General features: G+C 37.9%; 1 protein-coding gene across 6 annotated transcripts in view; it reads right to left on the bottom strand.

Moving 5' to 3' along the window:
• Positions 1–19,664, bottom strand: part of RYR2 (ryanodine receptor 2) — a 783,951-nt gene that overhangs the window by 260,215 nt on the left and 504,072 nt on the right. For 5 of the 6 annotated variants that reach the window (XM_073011864.1, XM_073011860.1, XM_073011862.1 and 2 more), the window contains 2 exons: positions 6,765–6,973; positions 4,246–4,420 (listed from right to left, as the gene is read on the bottom strand). In XM_073011864.1, the coding sequence (XP_072867965.1) occupies positions 4,246–4,420; positions 6,765–6,973 (384 nt within the window). The remainder of the gene's footprint in view (positions 1–4,245; positions 4,421–6,764; positions 6,974–19,664) is intronic. The other variant, XM_073011861.1, reaches the window with a different exon arrangement.

Here is a 19,664-nt window from a genome sequence, read left to right as displayed (position 1 = left end):
CATGTCATTTCAGTTGTATAAACTATGCAAAAGATAGAAAGGTCAAAATATACATGACCATGTCGTCTACTAAGCTGACCAGACAGGGATCTACAGCCTGTGACTGTGCATGTGTGTGCATACACACATATACATACATATGCATCTGTCTAGGTGTGTGTGTGTGAATATATGAATATAGATATAGATATAGATACCTCCATGGATAATAATTTCTACATTTATTCATCTTACCACATGCTTTAATAGTCAATGTATAAATGACTAAGCTTTCTCTGTAGCAATAAGAAGAAATTATGAAGATGGTTAAAAATGCCAAATGAAACATGACACAGACATAAAGACAGGCTAGGTGTAAGAAAAATTTAAAATAGACCACTTATCAATCCATTTTAGTACTTTAGCAACCACAGTATGTTTCTGTGCTAGAAAACCCTAAATAGTTTTTCAAACTGGATCCTTTGAGCCCTAGCTATCTCAAGGCTAGCTCTCAGTAGTGACAGGTAAATTAAGGAGCTTTTTTGGGAAGCTATATAAAGTTAATTTGGGAGAGAAGGGATGGGGAAGAGATATTCCAGTACCAAAAAGCATTGAAAAATCATGGGCATGGATAAACTCTAGAGTCCTCTTTATGGTAGAAAATTTAGATTCATCACTGACCCCTACAAAGTTACTACTTAATGATCATTGCTACATAAATCTTATAACCTGCTTTGAAGACCAAAAGGCAGGCCCTCCAAAAACCTCTATTAAAAGCCCAGCAACATCAACCACAAAACTTCAGACAATTCATCAAAATCCCATGTTAACTCTATGATAGAGATACCGATACAAAGTTCGAGTCAGTTTTTAAATTTTAAAAACTCTATGAAGTACACAAAGTCAAAAGCCAAAATTGTTCAAAACCATGTGCCACCGTGACACACTTCAGAGCCTGTCTCATTATTGCAATGGTGATTGGTCTCTGCGACTGTGTGGTACCATGAACATTTGTTACGTGCTTCAACAGTATGGATGAGCATTCTGCAAATCTGTGTTATTATCTGAACCACGTATCATACAAACGGAACTCATACATACATTTAATTTTTTTTTAACATCCAAAGAAAGGAAGCATAGCAGTCAAGAATTCTTAAATTAATTAATAATTATATAATTAATGTCATATAATTAATAATTATACAATTAATATCATATAATTAATAATTGTATGATTGATACTATATAATTAATATTTATATAATTAATATCATATAATTAATAATTATATGATTATATTATATAATTAATATTTATATAATATAATTAATAATTATAAAACCAATTAAAAAATGAAACCTAGGTTACATTCATAGTAGCAGCCGGTGTAGACAGATAGATAACACCAATAAAAAGCCTTCCTCCTGCCTTTCCACTAATACGTTGACATCCCTAAAAATAATATCAGAGAAACGGAGAAAGGTAGGGGAGGGTTACAGCACTAATTTCACCACCCAGAGGTAAGTGTTCAAAATAGATATTAAGGATACAAAAATAGTTAGAAAAAAATGAGTAAGACTAATATTTGATAGCACAACAGGGTGGCCATAGTCAGTAATAATTCAGTCATACATTTTAAAATAACTAGGAGTATAACTGGATTGTTTGTAACACAAAGGATTAAAGGTTGAGGGGATGGATACCCCATTTTCCATGATGCAACTACTACTCATTGCATGCCTGTGTCAAAACTTCTCATGTACCTCATGCATATTAGACTTACTATGGATCTCCAAAAAGTAAAAATTAAACATTTTAAACATAGATATTGAGTTACACAAGTAAAATTCCTATTATTTTTGCAAATCTGTGTTATGGAAACGATGTTCATACCTGCTCAGAAGCTAAATGAATGAATACAAAACTTAATACAAGCAATGAACTGGCTAACATTTTGAAGATCAGTGACAAATTTATATAGACTATTAGAAATAGGCCAGGCACGGTGGCTCACACCTGTATTCCCAGCACTTTGAAGGAGGTTGAGGCGGGTGGATTACCTGAGGTCAGGGGTTTGAGACCACCCTCACCAACATGGCACAACCCCGTCTCTACTAAAAATACAATAATTAGCCGGGTGTGGTGGTGCAAGGCTGTAATCCCAGCTACTTGGGAGGCTGAGGGAGAATAGCTTGAACCTGGGAGGCAGAGGTTGCAGTGAGCTGAGATTGTGCCACTGCACTCCAGCCTGGGCAACAAGAGTGAAACTCTGTCTCAAAAAAAAGAGAAAAAAAGAAAAAGAAATACTGGTTGAAGTAGGTATATATCTTAAAATCCAAGACTATATATATGCAAATATATTTACATTTTTATATGCAAATATATCACAGGATATATTCGAAAGCTGTTTTGAAAACAAGTGTTGGCTTATCTTTGAAATAAGGTTATTATTATTTTGAGACAAGGTCTCACTCTGTCACCCAGGCTGGAGTACAGTGGCACAATCACAGCTACTGAAGCCTTGACCTCCCTGGGCTCAAGTGATCCTCCCACTTCAGCCACCTGAGTAGCTGGAGCTACAGGAACACACCACCACACCTGGTTAATTTTTTAAATTTTTGTAGAAACAGAGTCTTGCTATGTTGCCCAGGCTGGTAGCAAACTCCTAGGTTCAGCTATCCTCCCGCCTTAGCCTCCCAAAGTGCTTGGGTTACAGGTGTGAATCACCATGCCAGGCGGAAATAAGATAATTATACAATTTTTATCAGCTATTGTTTTGTTTATAAGCTCCAGAGTAACACTATCCAATAGAACTTTCTGTGGTGAGAGAAATATTCGCTCTCTGCATTGTCCAGTAGGGGCATCCCTGGCTACCTGTGGGAATTGAGCCCTCCAAAGGGTGGCCAGCATGACTAAGAAACTCAATTCTTAACTTTTCAAAATTTAGGCCGGGCATGGTGGCTCATGCCTGTAATCCCAGCACTTTGGGGGACTGAGGTGGGTGGATCACCTGAGGTCAGCAGTTTGAGACCAGTCTGGTCAACAGGGTGAAACCCTGTCTCTACTAAAAATACAAAAATTAGCTGGGCACGGTGGCAAACGCCTGCAATCCCAGCTACTTGGGAGGCTGAGGCAGGAGAATCACTTGAATATGGGAGGCAGAGGTTGCAGTGAGCCGAGATCACACCACTGCACTCCGGCCCAGGCGACGAGAGCAAAATTCCATCTCAAAAAAAAAAAAAATCAAACTAATTTAAATACAAAACAGCCCTGTGTGGCCAAGGCCACCTAATTGGGAGGGCATTGCATCTCAGAGGAGTAAATGTCTTCCTTGCTTCACCAACACCCTACATCTTTTTTTTTTTTTTTTTGAATACAGTCTCGCACTGTTACCTGGGCTGGGGTGCAGTGGTGCGATCTCAGCCAACTGCAACCTCCGCCTCCCAGGTTCAAGCAATTCTCCTGCCTCAGCTTCTCAAATAGCTGGGACTACAGGCGTGTGCCACCACACCTGGTTAATTTTTTGTATTTTTTAGTAGAGATGGGGTTTCATCACATTGGTCAGGCTGGTCTCGAACTCCTGACCTTGTGATCCGTCCGCCTCGGCCTCCCAAAGTGCTGGGATTACAGGCTTGAGCCACTGCACCCGGCCCACCCTCTGTCTTTACAACTCTGCTCAAAGGTCATCTCAGGGCCCCACAGCAGCAGCACGTACTCCGTGCATAGTGCTTCCGCAGAGCTTTCTGCATTTCTCTGTCTTAGAACTTAGCCGCTAAACAGAAACTGTACAAGTGTCAACCTCCCCGGCAGGTAATCTGTAATCTACACAAAGACAGGACAGTGTTTCATTCATCTTGGTCGCCTCAGCATCCAGCAAAGTACCTGATCCATTATGGGTCCTCATTTCGTTTTTATGAAATGAATAAACAGAAAGAGGCTCTGGGCGGCTGATGAAATAGGGAAGTTCTAAATGAAAATTTAACAATGATGGAAACCTATTCTTTTGTCTGCTATTTATTTTCTTATTCATACTCATAAAAGCCATTTCAGCCTTCTAGAAATCCTAGCTAAGTCGTATAGATAGCATTTCTAATAATGTAATTTCAAGGGCATCTGATCAAGTCAGTCACATGGCACCCTCACGATTTACAGCTGCAACTCCTCTGCTCACTCACCTTCAAACAGAAACCACTGGTTAGGAAGCCTCAGAATGAAAGCTTCCTTGTGCTGCAAACTTAAAAACAACACAAAACATAGTAGACTTACCATCGCCAACATCAAAGTCCTTGAAAGCCAGTTCTGAACCTGAATCATCGAGAAGGATTTCACCATTCAGTGTGAACATCATGGTGTGTTCGTTCATGTCAACCATGCAGCCCACGACATCACCTGCTTGCCAAGAGCGCCCATAGTGTTCGTTGCCCTGATGCCAGCGCTGGGCCTATACAGAGGACAGAAAAGTCCCTTGTCACAGACGAAGACAGGAAAATAGCACCCACCCACCACTCTGTCACCACTTCACAGCAGCGCCTTCTATTAACACAACAGCAGGAGAAACTGCAGCTGCCATATCTGTCTACTGCAGTGTCCTAAGCAAAATGGAACTGTCTGGGAATTCTAAATTCCTACCTAATATTAACATGGTATATTATTGAATCTTGAAAAACAATCCAAAAGCTATTTCATGATTTTGAGAGCCCATTATTTTAAAAATCTAATCTCACATACTTTCTGCTGAAAGAAAACTTATAGGTCTTTAGAATATGTGAATGTTTCCCAGAATATGGTTTTTTTTCTTCTCTACCCCCACAAATACAAATAATTATGAGCTAGGGAATCAAGCCGGGCATCTGTCATTGAAAATGATAGTGTAATTTTCATCTATTTCAAAATAAAATTTCATTCCTTAGAACCGATGGCACAGATATTTCAACAAAATGGAAATCTAGAAGCATTTCAGTGACATACTAAAAGGAAAAACGCTTCAAATCAAACCTAAAAATATCCTTAGGATATCTGCTGAAGTAACAAGCCAAAAATTGAATATAGATGCCAACCTTTTTTTCTATATACATAAAGTGAAATCTCATATTGTAAGTACATTTGAAACACAGTTTTGATAAATGTGACTTTTGGATCTGTAAGTATATTCCATTGATTTATAGGTACACCTGAGTTATGTGAATTATTTTGTCCGATAAATCTTTTGACTTTTTCTTAAGCCTCACCTTCATTGTGAATTGGTACGTTACCGGACAAAGTCGCAAATGCAGAACAATGACATAATTCTTCTCCATATAACACATTGTCTTTTTAAAAAAGTTTACGTCAGGTATCAAAAGGCATAAAATGCCCAACCCACTTACCTGGCTGTAGTGTTCGCCTTCCAACCCCACCCACCCCATGCCTGTTCCCAAATCGGGAGTATCCTTTCTTGCCTATAATTCGATTGGGAGTAAAGGTTATTTTAACTTTTCTCAGGATACTTCCCACTCTGGTTCATTACATCTGATCTTCAGGAGGTGTAAACCTAAAGCTACCTTTTATCTGTTATTTTATTTTTTTAAGTTTAAAGTTTGCTAATTTTGATCCCCCCAAAAAAGTGTTAAAATTTTCCATTTGAAATTTTTTAAAAAACTGGATTCAGGAAATGTGATGTTTCAAAACTAAGTGGGTCAACTGCCCTAAATTCAAGCCTAGAAAGGCTTTCCTCACAGGACATTTCACACCAAGAAATATCCAAATGTCAGATCTCTTCATGATTGCTTATTTATTCCAATTTTATTTTTCTTAGTTAAAAAGTAGCTTTTCCCCCTCATGTGAAAAGGAATATAAATTCACTTAAAAAATAAAAAATAAAAACAAGACTTTAAAAAATCTATGATTTTACCAATCAAAAGTGACTATTATTATCCTATTGTGGCTATAATCATATACACATTGTTACTGTTATTTTTTTGTTTGTTTTGAGACAAGGTCTCATTCTCTTGCCCAGGCTGGAGTGCAGTGGTATGATCATGGCTCACTGCAGCCTCAACCTACCAAGCTCAAGCAATGCTCTCACCTCAGCCTCCTAAGTATTGGGTGAAACTCTGTCTCCAAAAAAAAAAAAAAAAACCAATGCTTGGCTAATTTAAAATTTTTTTTGTAGAGACAAGATCTTACTTTGTTGCCTAGGCTGGTCTTGCACTCCTAGCCTCAAGTGATCCCTCTGCCTCAGCCTCCCAAAGTGCTGGGATTACAGGCGCCTGGCCCATATTACTAATCAAAATATTTTACATATGTAAAACAATGTTTAAACATTTATAAATATATAAATAACAAAATAAACACCTGACCAGCTTCCATCCAACTTAATAGAAATTACTAATAATGTTGAAAATGAAAACCATTTGTGATTATAAACAACACTGCTTTAAGCCTTGTAGCTATTAAATGTTTATACAAACATACCATTAATTATAGCTTAAACTCCTGACATGGAATCGCTGTATCAATGTATATGCATTTTTCCTCTATATCTGTATCTTTAACATTTTGATAGACAAAGATGATTTATCTTTTGATAACCATGGAAAAACAATGTCTTACTTGGTGAATTTCACCGTATTCGTGTGTTGTGGGGAAGGGTTTTGAGACGACGAGGACAAAAGCTTTTCTACGAAATATTTTTTCCATGTTTGTGCTGTGGGAAATACTGGTATTGGGACGCTACCAAGAGGAACAGCAGAGGAGACGAGCCTCCAGCATGCACAGATGACTGGTACAGGGCAAAGTCCACTCACCTTGAAGCCATCAAAGGCAAAGGCACGTTCATCCGAGCCAAGCTCCTGATCCGGTTGACAACCAGGCCGACTCCAGCCAACTCTCATGTCTCCAGCGGTGACCGTCTCAAATTCAAAATACCACCGTCCCGCCTTCACGGCGTAAGTCTTCTCGGCACGGAAGATTCGGAACCTTTCCCCGGTGCCGCTGCACACTTCGGCTCTGGCTGCTGGGAAACGGACAGAGATTTCTGGTGGTCATTGCATGGGGAAGTGAAAGAGAAGGAAAGATAACACAAATAAAGGAAGGAAAGATACATCATGACTTTAGTAATTCAACCTTCTGGGATGATGATAATGATACCTTCTTATCTTCTTTCCCATTTTACCAAGTGCTTTCTTATCTAGGGTCAGCCACTGTCAGGCCAGCTGGGTGAAGTGGAAAGTGCCAGGGCTTGCAGTGGAGAGACTGGGGAATGAGCCTCAGTAATGCTGCCAGGGTTGGTGGTGTTCCCTCCATCACCCTCATTTTCAGGAGGGAACAACCTTTCTGTAGAACAAAACCCAAAAGTGCCTTGGTGCTTTGGTTGTGGAGGAAGACATGGCAAGAAGACAATAAGAAAAAAGATCTGAACTGCTCTGCATAAGAAATGAGTAACATTTATGGGTGAGAGAGAACAGGGAAGATGAAGCAAGGAAGAGAAGAGAAACAGAAATAGGGGAAAGTTGTAAACAGTGGAGAAAAGTAACAATAGTATCAATAGTAAAAATTTCCCTACAGGTTGGTGATGGCTAAGGAACTCAAATGTGATGCAAAATTTTTCCATTCTCGCGTACGTCTTCACTGTGATCTGCTATACACACAAATGCTGTATTTAAAAGATCTGGGGAAAATAATAAAAAGGTCAGCATCCAACATTAGGACCAGTGTGACGCAAAACGGGGCAAAGTATCTGCAGGAAATGAGATGCAGGTGAGACTGAGAGAAAGAGGGGGAAGCCTCAGACTGAGGTACCCAGAGCCAGAATGACGATGAGAAGGTAGGTCCCTCTGGAATCACAGGAGAGAGGAATGAGTGTTCATTGAATTGATATCTCAAAGAAGGTGGTCACCTCAGCTAAGATCTGAGTTAGATGCAGAGGAGGAAAGTGCAGACTTGACCAACATCACACAACTAAAAATGGTAGAATTCGGGAGCTGCTTATGTTACAGCCCCTCTTCTTCCTACTCTGCCTCCAATAGCTGGCACAGAGTTAGTAGATACTGGTTAAATGCTAGTTCTCAGCCAAGTACGGTGGCTCACAGCTGTAGTCCCACACTTTGGAAGGCCAAGGTGGGAAGATCGCTTGAGCCCAGGATTTTGAGACCTGCCTGGGCAACATAGTGGGACCCTGTCTCTATAAAGAGTTTAAAAATTCGGCCAGACATGGTAGTGTATGCTTGTAAGTCCAAGCTCCTCAAGAGGCTGATATGGAAGGATCACCTGAGCCTGGAAGGTCGAGGCTGCAGTGAGCTATGTTCATACTACTGCACTCCAGCCTGAGTGACAGAATGAGATCCTGTCTAGAAAAAACAAAACAAAACAAAACAAAGAAAGAAAGACAGAAACAAGTTCCTATTTGTCTCTCCTTAAGATTTGGGAAAGACCTTATGCATAACAAAAATTTAATAACAGTTCAATCACTGACTTGGCATGATCAAATTAGAACTATAAAAATAATCTATATAGGCCGGGCGCGGTGGCTCACGCCTGTAATCCCAGCACTTTGGGAAGCTGAGGTGGGAGGATCACGAGGTCAGGAGATCGAGACCATCCTGGCTAACACGGTGTAACCTCCTCTCTACTAAAAGTACAAAAAATTAGCCGGGCATGGTGCAGGTGCCTGTAGTCCCAGCTACTCCGGAGGCTGAGGCAGGAGAATGGTGTGAACCCGGGAGGCGGAGCTTGCAGCAAGCCGAGATCGCGCCGCAGCCTGGGCAACAGTGCATGATTCCATCTCAAAAAAAAAAAAAAATTAATCTATATAAACACTAAAGGTTGCCAGTACACATACAGCTAGGTCATATGTAACAATTTAAAATTAGATTTTTAGTGAAGGCAACACGGCTGTAGTATGAGATGGCTCCCTATCACATGGGCTTAATTAATGAAATGATCAATAATAGCTTTTTGATAACGGTGGTGATGATTGTTGAATGTAGAACTAACTGAATCTGCTGGCTAACCCTTCAGAAACTAGCTTAAGTCTCTGAATAAGAGAGAGAAACATCTCTGTGGTTAAGGGTAAGTTCTCATGCCTATTACTTGGTAACTAAATATGTTTTGAAAAACAGGATTGTAAACTTTGTCTTAAGAGAAAAAAAATTCTATCAATTTTATGATATTTAAAGGTATGTTGTGCTATTAAAAAAACTAAGAAAAGCCACTGCGCGAGGTGGCTCACACCTGTTAACCCAACACTGTGGGAGGCTGAGGCAGGCAAATCACTTGAAGTCAGGAGTTCGAGACCAGCCTGGCCAACGTGGTGAAACCACATCTCTACAAAAAATACAAAAATTAGCAGGGCGTGGTGGCGTGTGCCTGTAATGCCAGCTACTTGGGAGGCTGAGCAGGAGAATCACTTGAGCCCGGGAGGCAGAGGTTGCAGTGAGTCAATATCGTGCAACTACACTCTAGCCTGGGGAACAGAGCAAGACTGTGTCAAAAAAAAAAAAAAGAAAGAAAGAAAAAGAAAAAAAGAAACTACTTCTCAGTGCTGCAATACTAAATAAACAGGAAAGTCAATTTTTTATTCAGAGTTAATATTTCCTCAAAAACAGATTACTGCTAAATTGTTTCCTTAAAACATGCCTGTACCCCTCCCTAAATGAATCTAAGAGATATCAAATATGAGCTATAAATTACCCAAACATTTGGAAATTATGTTTCACAAATTGCACACCTTGTAGCATCAAGCACCTGAGCCACAAAGTAAGCGCTCCGTATATACCTGCCAAACTGTATCTAGAAACAAAGGCTCTTCTGGGCTCTGGATATAGGAGCCCAGATACCCAGACAGGGTAGCATCCTGTCAAAGACACAGAACTCTCCCCCAAACACCCTTACGCTTTGTTCCATTTTAAACATGATAGATGTATATGTTTGGTAGGCAATCACAACTCATGTAAGTGTGTTATACAAGTGCTTTTTATACTGTTATAATGAATATAATAATAATGGACCTTTAAAAATGAATAGTTAGGAGACATAATCCTATCATACATTATGAAGTCTGTTGGTATTCAAAGTAGAAACAATTCAGGAATTATATTATTAACAAACACCTCAAGATTAGGGCCAAGGACTGAGAAAAGTCCCAGTACCTCTCAGGCATGACACACCACCAATGACCGAACTAGGGCCTAAAAAGGCCTAAAGTAACCATAACTCTGCTCTCCAAACAAGACAGCTAAAAAAATATATGCCACTAGAGGGCAGTCAAGATCTAACTATACATTAAAATCATAAGTTAAAGAAGATATAAGGAAAAGCTAAAATTTTATACATATCTAGAATCTTTTAGGGCTAATGATAATACTTTTTTAAATTATTGGTATTAATCAGTCATCCTTTCAACCTTCTGGTATTATTTTGGATAAAGCAATTCAAATCTTGATTAAACCTTGTAGTAAATAAGAATAAATTCCATTTTCACATGCTTTAAAATATTATTGACAACAATACTCCAAACATACTACAACTCAAATACAGAGTTCACATTTTATCTGCAATACGTAAGCATTCTCCTAAGAGAAAATAAATTATAATTCTGGTTAATTACATAAGGCTTGATTCAACTTTTTATGCCCTTGACTTTTTTTCAATGTCAGCAACAGCAGTATAGACTATTTTAAATTAATGTTTTTAACCTCATCTTAGTGATAATCAGACTGATTTTGCTTTATGCTATAAAATCTCTCAACATCTATCTTTTATTTTTTATTCCCACCATCCTTGTTCAAAAAAACAATTTTTCTAAAGCCTCCCAACTGGTCTGTCTCCAAGCACTGCCCCCTCCAATCTGTCCCTTCCCACTGTTGCCATAGTTATATTGCTATTGTAAACTGTTATCACACATCAAGCTCTTGCTTTAAAACTTCCTGGGGCTGGTACTCTTTATACAAATTTATCCACATTTCTTAGCTGAGTTTGCAAGATATTCCATATTTTGTCCCAATCCTTCTACCTTCATCTATGTCTGTTGTTCTCTCTCCCATCTGTACCCTATATTTTATCTTAAGTGGACCATCTACCCTTCCTCAACTCTTTCTATACTTAATCACATCAGATGTACTTTCTTTCTAGTACCAATAGCCTTTCTGACACTCATCTCTACTTGTTGAAATTTTGATCCTTTCAACATCTAACTCTGAAGACATTTTCTCCCTTTACTGATTCCCGATCCTTTCAACATCTAACTCTGAAGATGTGTCTCCCTTTACTGATTCCTCCCATTGGAAAATTAATCTTTCTTCTTACGTCTTTTCCATACAGATCACCTGCATCCTTACTATGAAGCATACTGTTATATTCTGGCATATAGTGAACAATAAACATAATCTCAGCTTCTACTGTAGAATATGCCACTCTATTCTCGTTGCTCACTGTTCACATAACTTTAGTAAAATCAAACCTTGTCAAACAACTGTCAGTGGCTCTGTCTCTAAATTCTTAAAATACAGAGATTGTGTGATCCCTATTTTTTCCTCCTTGTTTTCTCATTTTCTTATACATTCACTCTTCAAACTCATTAGATTCCTTCATTCTTCCCTTCCTTACCTATATAACTTTCCATACTTTTTTGCCCTTATTAGCTTTTCCCCTATTTGCTCTGTTAACCCCAATTACTGTCCAATTTCGCTACCCTCACTGTGAACATCTGTACCTGCTCTGCTGGGTTTGCCAGAAAACACATGCACAGAACAGATTGGCACCACCAACTCACAGTCTCTAACCTCAGTGGGACCATCAGTGTTTCTCCACGATGTGTTTATCTGTTTGCAGCTTGCTCTCTGTTCCATCCCACAAAACAGCAATTTTTAATCTTTATTGCTGAGTAACATCAGCAGAAATGGTAGAGAAAGAACACCCAAAAATCCTCTTCTTCACAAAATTAATGAGAACACTGGCAAAAAAATTATGCAAATGAAATTTTTCATAGCTCCGGAAATTAAAGGCTAGCAAAAGCCAGGGAGTGTTTATTCGACAAAAATGTCCAAATGTTGGTAAGAACAGCAAACTAGTGATGTTTTAATTTGCTCCTGCCCCATCACCCTCTCTCTAATTCCAAGGCATATTGAAAACCAACAGCCCCTCAATCATAGTGCAAATCAGCCACCCACACGCCCTTGTAGTGGGCAGAACAGAGCTGGAGTTCATCCAAAGCCCAGTTCCCAGATAACTGTCATTATGTTCCCTTTTCTGGAAAATTCCATTGGTAAGACTTGTCTTTAATCCACTTGACCTAAAGCTTGCCCAGTGCAAACAGTCATTTCTCCAAGGACATTTGTTGAAAATCATCTGAGGCAGTTTGTTAGCCTTGCAGCTCTGTGAGGCAGCAATAACAGTTGAGGCAAACAACAACTGACCAAAAAGTTTGAAAGGAAAAGCTGGGGAATGAAATATTCATAGTGGGATGTGAGAAGCTCCAACATATTCCTGGGACTCTAGAAGGCCATGCTTATGCCCAGGGCTGTGCATGTATTCAGGAAAAACCTGAAAAAGCTTACACCTCTGAAAGACCTTGAGACTCTGCACATGTAGTAAGAGAAGGCTAATGTGGAATTGTGAATTGCCTGGTTGAGTGTTGAAGGCATGTGCCAACATGCTCACATCACATTGCCTTTCCTTCGGTAAAGACTGGGAGACCTATCGATCCTAGGCATTGAAAGAAGTCTCTGTCCTACCATTAGCTGACCACGAAGCTAATGAAACTGAGACTTCAGTGGCCACCCATGACAGGCAACATAGTCTCTACTAAACTAGTTTAGAAAAATTATTAAGGAAACAAACAACCATGACAATAAGCACAACAACAAAATCTGAAATAGGGGTGAATACAGAGTTGCCAGATTACATTATTTAAAATGTTCAATTTTTCACAAAAATTGTGAGACATGCAAAAAGACAAGAAAGTATGTCCCATACATAAAGGGGGAAAAAGCAGTCAACAGAAATTATTCTTCAGGAGGCTGAGATGTTGGGCTTATTAGACAAAGACTAAGTTAGGTATCTTAAATCTGTTCAAAGAACTAAATAAAACCATGCGTAATGAGCTAAATAAAAGTATGAGGCCGGGCACAGTGTCTCATGCCTGTAATCCCAGCACTGTGGGAGGCCGAGGCAGGTGGATCACCTGAGGTCAGGAGTTCAAGACCAGCCTGACAACATGGTGAAACCCTGTACCTACTAAAAATACAAAATTAGCCAGGCATGGTGGTGGTCCATTTCTGTTCTGCCTACTCCAGGGGCATGTGGGTGGCTGATTTTCACTACGATTGAGGGGCTGTTGGTTTTCAATATGCCAAGGAATTAGAGAGAGGGTGATGAGGCAGGAGCAAATTAAAACATCACTAGTTGCTGTTCTTACCAACATTTGGACATTTTTGTCAAATAAACACTCCCTGGATTTTGGCCAGTCTTTAATTTCCAGAGCTGTGAAAAATTTGATTTGTATAATTTTTTGCCAGTGTTCTTATTATCCCAGCTACGTGGGAGGCTGAGGCAGGAGATTCACTTGAACCCGGGAGGTGGAGGTTGCAGTGAGATGAGATCACGCCATTGCACTCCAGCCTGGGCAACAAGAGCAAAACTCCATCTCAAAAAAAAAAGCGAAAAATGATGCTTTACCAAAAAGCATCAATATCAATAAAGAGGCAAATTATAAAAAAGAACCAAAATTTCTGGAGTTGAAAAGCACAGTACCTGAAATTAAATATACACCAGAGGGCTCAACAACAGAGTTGCACTGACAAGAGTCAATGAACTTAAAGATAAGTCCATTAGTCAAGTATGAAAAACAGAAAAAGAAATGAAGAAAGATAAGGAGAGTTTCAGAGGCCTGAGGGATACACTCAACCATACCAACATACACATAATGAAAGTCACAGACTGTAAGGAGAGACAGAAAAGAGAAGAAAGAATGAATAAATAATGGCCAGAAGCTTCCCAAATTTAATGGAAAACATTCATTTATACATCTAAGAAGTACAATAAACTTTGGGGATAAATTCAAAGAAATTAAAACTAGACACATCATAATCAAACCGTTCAAATCCAAAAACAGAGAGAGAATCCTGAAAACAGTGAGAAGCAACTCATCACACAGAAGGGACCATCCAAAAGATTGATGTCAATGTCTCATCAGAAAACATGAAGACCAGAAGGCAGTGGGATGACATATCTGAGTACTAAAAGAAAAAATAATTGTCAGCTGAGAATTCTATACCCAACACATCTTCATTGCTCTCTTCAAGACTTCTAATCCAGTCCAGCCTTCCCTGACTTCTACTCCTTAGGAAAATAAATTTATTTTCTATTTCAACCTGAAGACAATAATTGTACAGTAGACTGCCCTCAGCTTCCTTCTGATTTTCCCTGTACACAGGTTTTTGCATCGTCTTCAATCTTTACTTCTTTCCTACTAACCTTAGGGGAACAAGTGTTGTTCTTCCTTTGACCTGTGTTCTGAATTTCATTCCCTTCAACCTTCTCAGAGATCAGAGCTCATCAAGCTCCTCTTACTCTATTTTCAACTTCTCTCTCTCCCTTGGTGTAAAAATATCCAAATTTCTTTCATTTAAAAAATGAAATCTTTAACCCTCTGTTTCTCTCTAGTAATAGTCTCACGTTTATATTTATATATGTAATTGAATCCTGGTATATTTGTTGAATTGTCTCACATGCACCTCAAACTTAAGATGTTTACAATAAAACTCAGAATCTTCCCACTACCCCATGTCCATCTGCTCCAATTCCTGTATTCCTAACCAATGTGTATGCAGTTAACATCTATCAATCCAGACACTATCTCAGATGCCTCCTTCGTCCTTCTGCTGATTCTACTTCTAAATGCCAAATATATTTTTCGGTTCACAGTATTGCCAAAGATAAGGCCTCCAACACTCCTCATCTATACTTCTTTTTTAGTCCCCAAACTGCTGTCCTCATCTCCAGTTTTGTTTACATTCAGCCTTTTTCCTAAAGAGCCACTAGAATCATTCTTTAATTAAAAAAAAGATCTGTTTCAACTCCTGCCTCCTCTATTTGATCTACTGCCACTTTTCTAACTCCACTCTACATCTGGTCATGCAAAGCTCTCTGAAATTCCCATTTGCAATCCTTCTTGTGTCTCTAAGCCTTACATATACTATCCTCTCTGCCTGAAATGCATGAACCCAATTGACTTGGTTGTACCTACTTTGGTGGTTTTAAAATATGTCCACAAATACGTTAGTACACCTCCATTCAAAAAGTGTGGGCTTCATTGAGTGGTTCACTACTAACAAACAGAATATAATAGAAGTAAGTGTAACAAGCATTGCAGCATCCTCCATGTACTCACTCCTCGATTTTTCATTCTGGGGGGAGTCAGCTTCCATGTGAAGGCACTCGAGCATCTCTATGAAGAGTTCTGTGTGGCAAGGCTGTGCCCATCTGGCTGTGTCTTCTGCCAACAGCCAGAGAGGAAGCGAGTTCTCTAGTCAACAGTTATGCAAGTGAGCTGTCTTAGTATTCAGTGTTCCAGCTCCAGGGAAGTCTTCAGATGACCTAAGCCCTGGCCAACTTAATAGCAACCTCAGAGAGACTATGATCCAGAAGCAGAAGCACCTGTCACTCACATTCATAAACCACAAAAACTTTGAGATAACAAATGTTTCAAATGTTTGTTATTTTTTAGCCACTGAGAGGTTTTTTTTTTTTTTTTTTTTGGCGGGAGGGAAAGGGGCAGTTTGCTGTATAGAAATAGATAACTAATATACCTCCTCTTTAAAGATTTCCCTCATATCACCAAGCTGAGTTAAACTCTCTGTATTATGGCTGTTGGGCTTAACACTTACATTGTATGGTAGTGGTGGCAATTTAGTCTATTTTCCCTGTCTACATCGAGAGCTACATAAGACAAAAACTCTTATTCATCTTTGAATTCCCAGAAGTAGGTACAGTAGATGTTCCATATCTATGTATTAAAATAAAATAGAGTGGCCAGGAGCGGTGGCTCACGCCTGTAATCCCAGCACTTTGGGAGGCCGAGGAGGGTGGATCACAATGTAGGAGTTCAAGACCAGCCTGGCCAATAGGGTGAAACCCCGCCTCTACTAAAAAAAAAAAAAAAAAAAAAAATTAGCCGGACATGGTTGCAAGCGCATGTAGTCCCAGCTACTTGGGAGGCTAAGGCAGGGAAAATCACCTGAACCGGGGAGGCGGAGGTTGCAGTGAGCTGAGACTGCGCCACTGCACTCTAGCCTGGGAGACAGAGCGAGACTGTGTCTCAAAAAATAATAATAATAAAATTTTAAAAATGGAAATGAGAAGAATTGCAAATATGGAAGTAAAATGAAGTGCAGCATACATTTTATAAATATAATCTCCTTTTCCTTCTTCTTAAAATTCACACAATTCAGAAGAAAGTAGGTACCCATAAGGTAGCTTATGTTGTCCACAATGATGTTAGGAAGATGAAATTATTAATATGTAGTAGCTACAAATAGTCTAAAACACTGTATGTCATCAGAATAACATCTCAACACTTTACTTATCTGGCATCATTCTGGAGTAAAGTTATCTCTAAAAGCAAATGTGTCACCTGTCACTGAATATAGTTTATGCCTTTAAGTGACAATATCTTTAAAATATAACCATCATTGATTTTTTTCTGTCTGGCATTGTAATGCATATTTCTATGTACAGGGGAAAATGTACTCCTTTTCTTGGATACTGACCATAATTAACTCTTTTCTTGAAGACTCAAGGTTATAATTTCTCTGAGCTGTAGTGTTTTCCCTTATTTTTAGTTATTATCTATAACTTTAGATATTTATTATTATCTTAAGTTATTATCTATAAGTTTAGAATTGAGTCAACCAGACTTAGGCATTCTCTCTTTGTAATTTTCAATGAGTATCAGGAAAGCAATGTGAGAGTTCCTTCTAAATGTAGAGTAAATAACTTTCAAAATGTTTGATATTAAGCAGAGTGGGGTAGCAGAAGGAAAACGGGTAATTATATCCCTGTTAAGACTATTGATACCAAAAATATAAATATTCATGTGTAAAGTAATGAAAACCTGGGGAAATCAAATGGTTGATGTGTCAGACTATAAAACCATGTGTGAGTTTTTCCCCCCAAATTTTATCATTATCATTATATAAGTATCTTTCCAACCTAAAAATATATTGACTGTCATCACTGCTACCTACATCCTCCACGGATGCACAATGTTAAAGATTTATAAAGTTAGAGGGAAGCTCAAGAACTCTTTGATTATTACACCCTTCTTCTGCCTAAAGAGAGTGGGTGAATCAAATATTTGAAAGTATGCAAAAACACTATTGGAAATACTGTATCATCACAAGGCAATGTTAGTGAATATTTGTATGCCTGATATGTACATTTGTTCATTAGAAAGTACATTTCATAGGTCATTTCAAAGCTGTGAAACCAGGATCTCTTGACACTGTGATAGAACATTGACATTCTCCATAGGATGCCATAGTCCTACTCAATAATGCTGTGCACTCCTAAGGTAACGTAAGATGGAGTCACGTATAACCACTGCAGATCACTCATAATAATCCATGATTGGTCATATGGAGAAACAAATACATGTCTGAAATTTTAACCAAAACAAAAATACATTTAAGATCAATTAACCTTTGAAAAGACTGACAAAATAAATTCATCCCTTAGAGGAGTGCTCAGGATAAAAAGAGAGAAAACGTCAACTATCGATATCAGGAATGAAAAGGGGGATATCATTAACGATCCAACAGACATTAAAAGAATAATAAGAGCACATTAGTGCAATTTTATGCCTATATATGGCAACCTAAATTAAATGAACTAATTTACTGAAAAACATAATTTATCAAAACTGACACAGGAATAAATAGAAAATCTAAATAGCTCTCAAGGTATTAAATACATTGAATTCATAATAAAATACTTTCCTATAGATAAACCTCTAGGCTCACGCTTTAGATGGTAAATTCTATCAAATATTTGAAAAAGAAATAATATAGAATTAACACAAATTCTTTCAGAAAACAGGAGAGAAAATTTCCTACTTAAGAAGCTATCTTTACATCGATATCAAAACCTAACAAAGATATTATAAGAAAAAAATTATACAGCAGTGTATTGTCCATAAACTTAGCTACAAAAGTCCTAAGCAAAATATTAACAAATAGAATACAGCTCTGTGTAAAAAAGGACAATGCACCATGACTGAGGAGAGTTATCCTAGAAATAGAAAACTGGTTTAACATTTGAAAATCACTTGATAGTCATGATATCCACAGAATAAAGGAGAAAAATACATAATCTGTTCAATAAATGGGGAAAAAAAGCACTTGACAAAATTCAAGACTCTATTTATGATAAAATCACCCACAAACGAAGAATAGAAGAGAATCTCTTCAATGTGATAAAGGATATCTATAAAAAGCTATACTTAACATCATACTTAATGGTGAAACATCACAACTTTCCCTCATAAGGCAGAATAACCTCTCTTACCATTTCTATTCAACAGTGTTCTGAATTCTTTACCTGTTCAATAAATCAAGAAGCAAAAAAGCTATAACAATTGTAAAAGAAAAAGTGAGGTTTAGTTTTTGCAGACCTCATGATTATGTATATAGAAAATCACACTGAATTCACACACACAAAATAGAACTGACATATACATTTAGCCAAATCACAGGATATAAGGTCAATATGCAAATATCAATTATATATCTCATGTTCATGTACATTTGGGAAATGACATAAACTTTAAACAAATTTCATGTAATATTATCAAAAACATCAGATAAATCTAACAATGTATAAGACCTCTACTCTGAAAACTGCAAAGCAATGCTAAGAGAAACTAAAGAGGATGAAAATAAATGGACAAATATACTATGTTCATGAATTAGTTGACTAATTATGGCTAAAATATCAATTCTTCCGAAATCAGCCTACGAATTCAACTGTAATCCCATCCAAATTAAATTAACAAGTTGAATATAAATGTATGTAGAAATGCATAAGAAGAATAAAAAAACCTTTATAAAAGATGAAAGAAGTTGGAAGACTTTCCTTACCTGATTTTAAGATTTATTATGTGATAAAAATGAAGACAATGGAATATTAGCTTAAGGACAGACATACAGATCAATGGAACAGAATATACAGTCCAGAAATAGACTGACTTATATGTTCAATAGATTTTGACTAAGATGCCAAGGTAATTTAATTTGCTAAGAATAATTGTTCCAACAAATGGTGCTGGGACAGTTGGATATTCATCTGTACAAAAAATGAACCTTGATCTTAACCTTACCTCATACACAAAAGCTAACTCACTTTAGATCATAGACCTGCAAGTAAAAGCTAAAATAATAAAACTCTGGGAGGAAACATAAGAGAAAATATTTTTGTTTATGTATAGGCAAAGATGCCCTAGGACATAAAACCCCCAACTGTAAAGGAAAAGAAATCATAAATGAACTTCAAATTAAGAATGCCTGCTCTTTGAAAGACCTCATTAAGAAAATGGAAAAGCAACCTACAAATGGAAGAAAATCTTTCCATACCTGGCATGGTTCTTCTATCCAAAATACACTTTTAAAAATGCAATTCAGTAAAAAGGCCAACACAAATTAGAAAATGTGCCT

This window comes from Chlorocebus sabaeus, chromosome 25 (genome assembly GCF_047675955.1).
Source record: "Chlorocebus sabaeus isolate Y175 chromosome 25, mChlSab1.0.hap1, whole genome shotgun sequence".
In the NCBI taxonomy this organism is placed as follows: domain Eukaryota; kingdom Metazoa; phylum Chordata; class Mammalia; order Primates; family Cercopithecidae; genus Chlorocebus; species Chlorocebus sabaeus.
The sequence above is the reverse complement of the archived record's forward strand: the minus strand, read 5'-3'. Positions and strand labels throughout refer to the sequence as shown.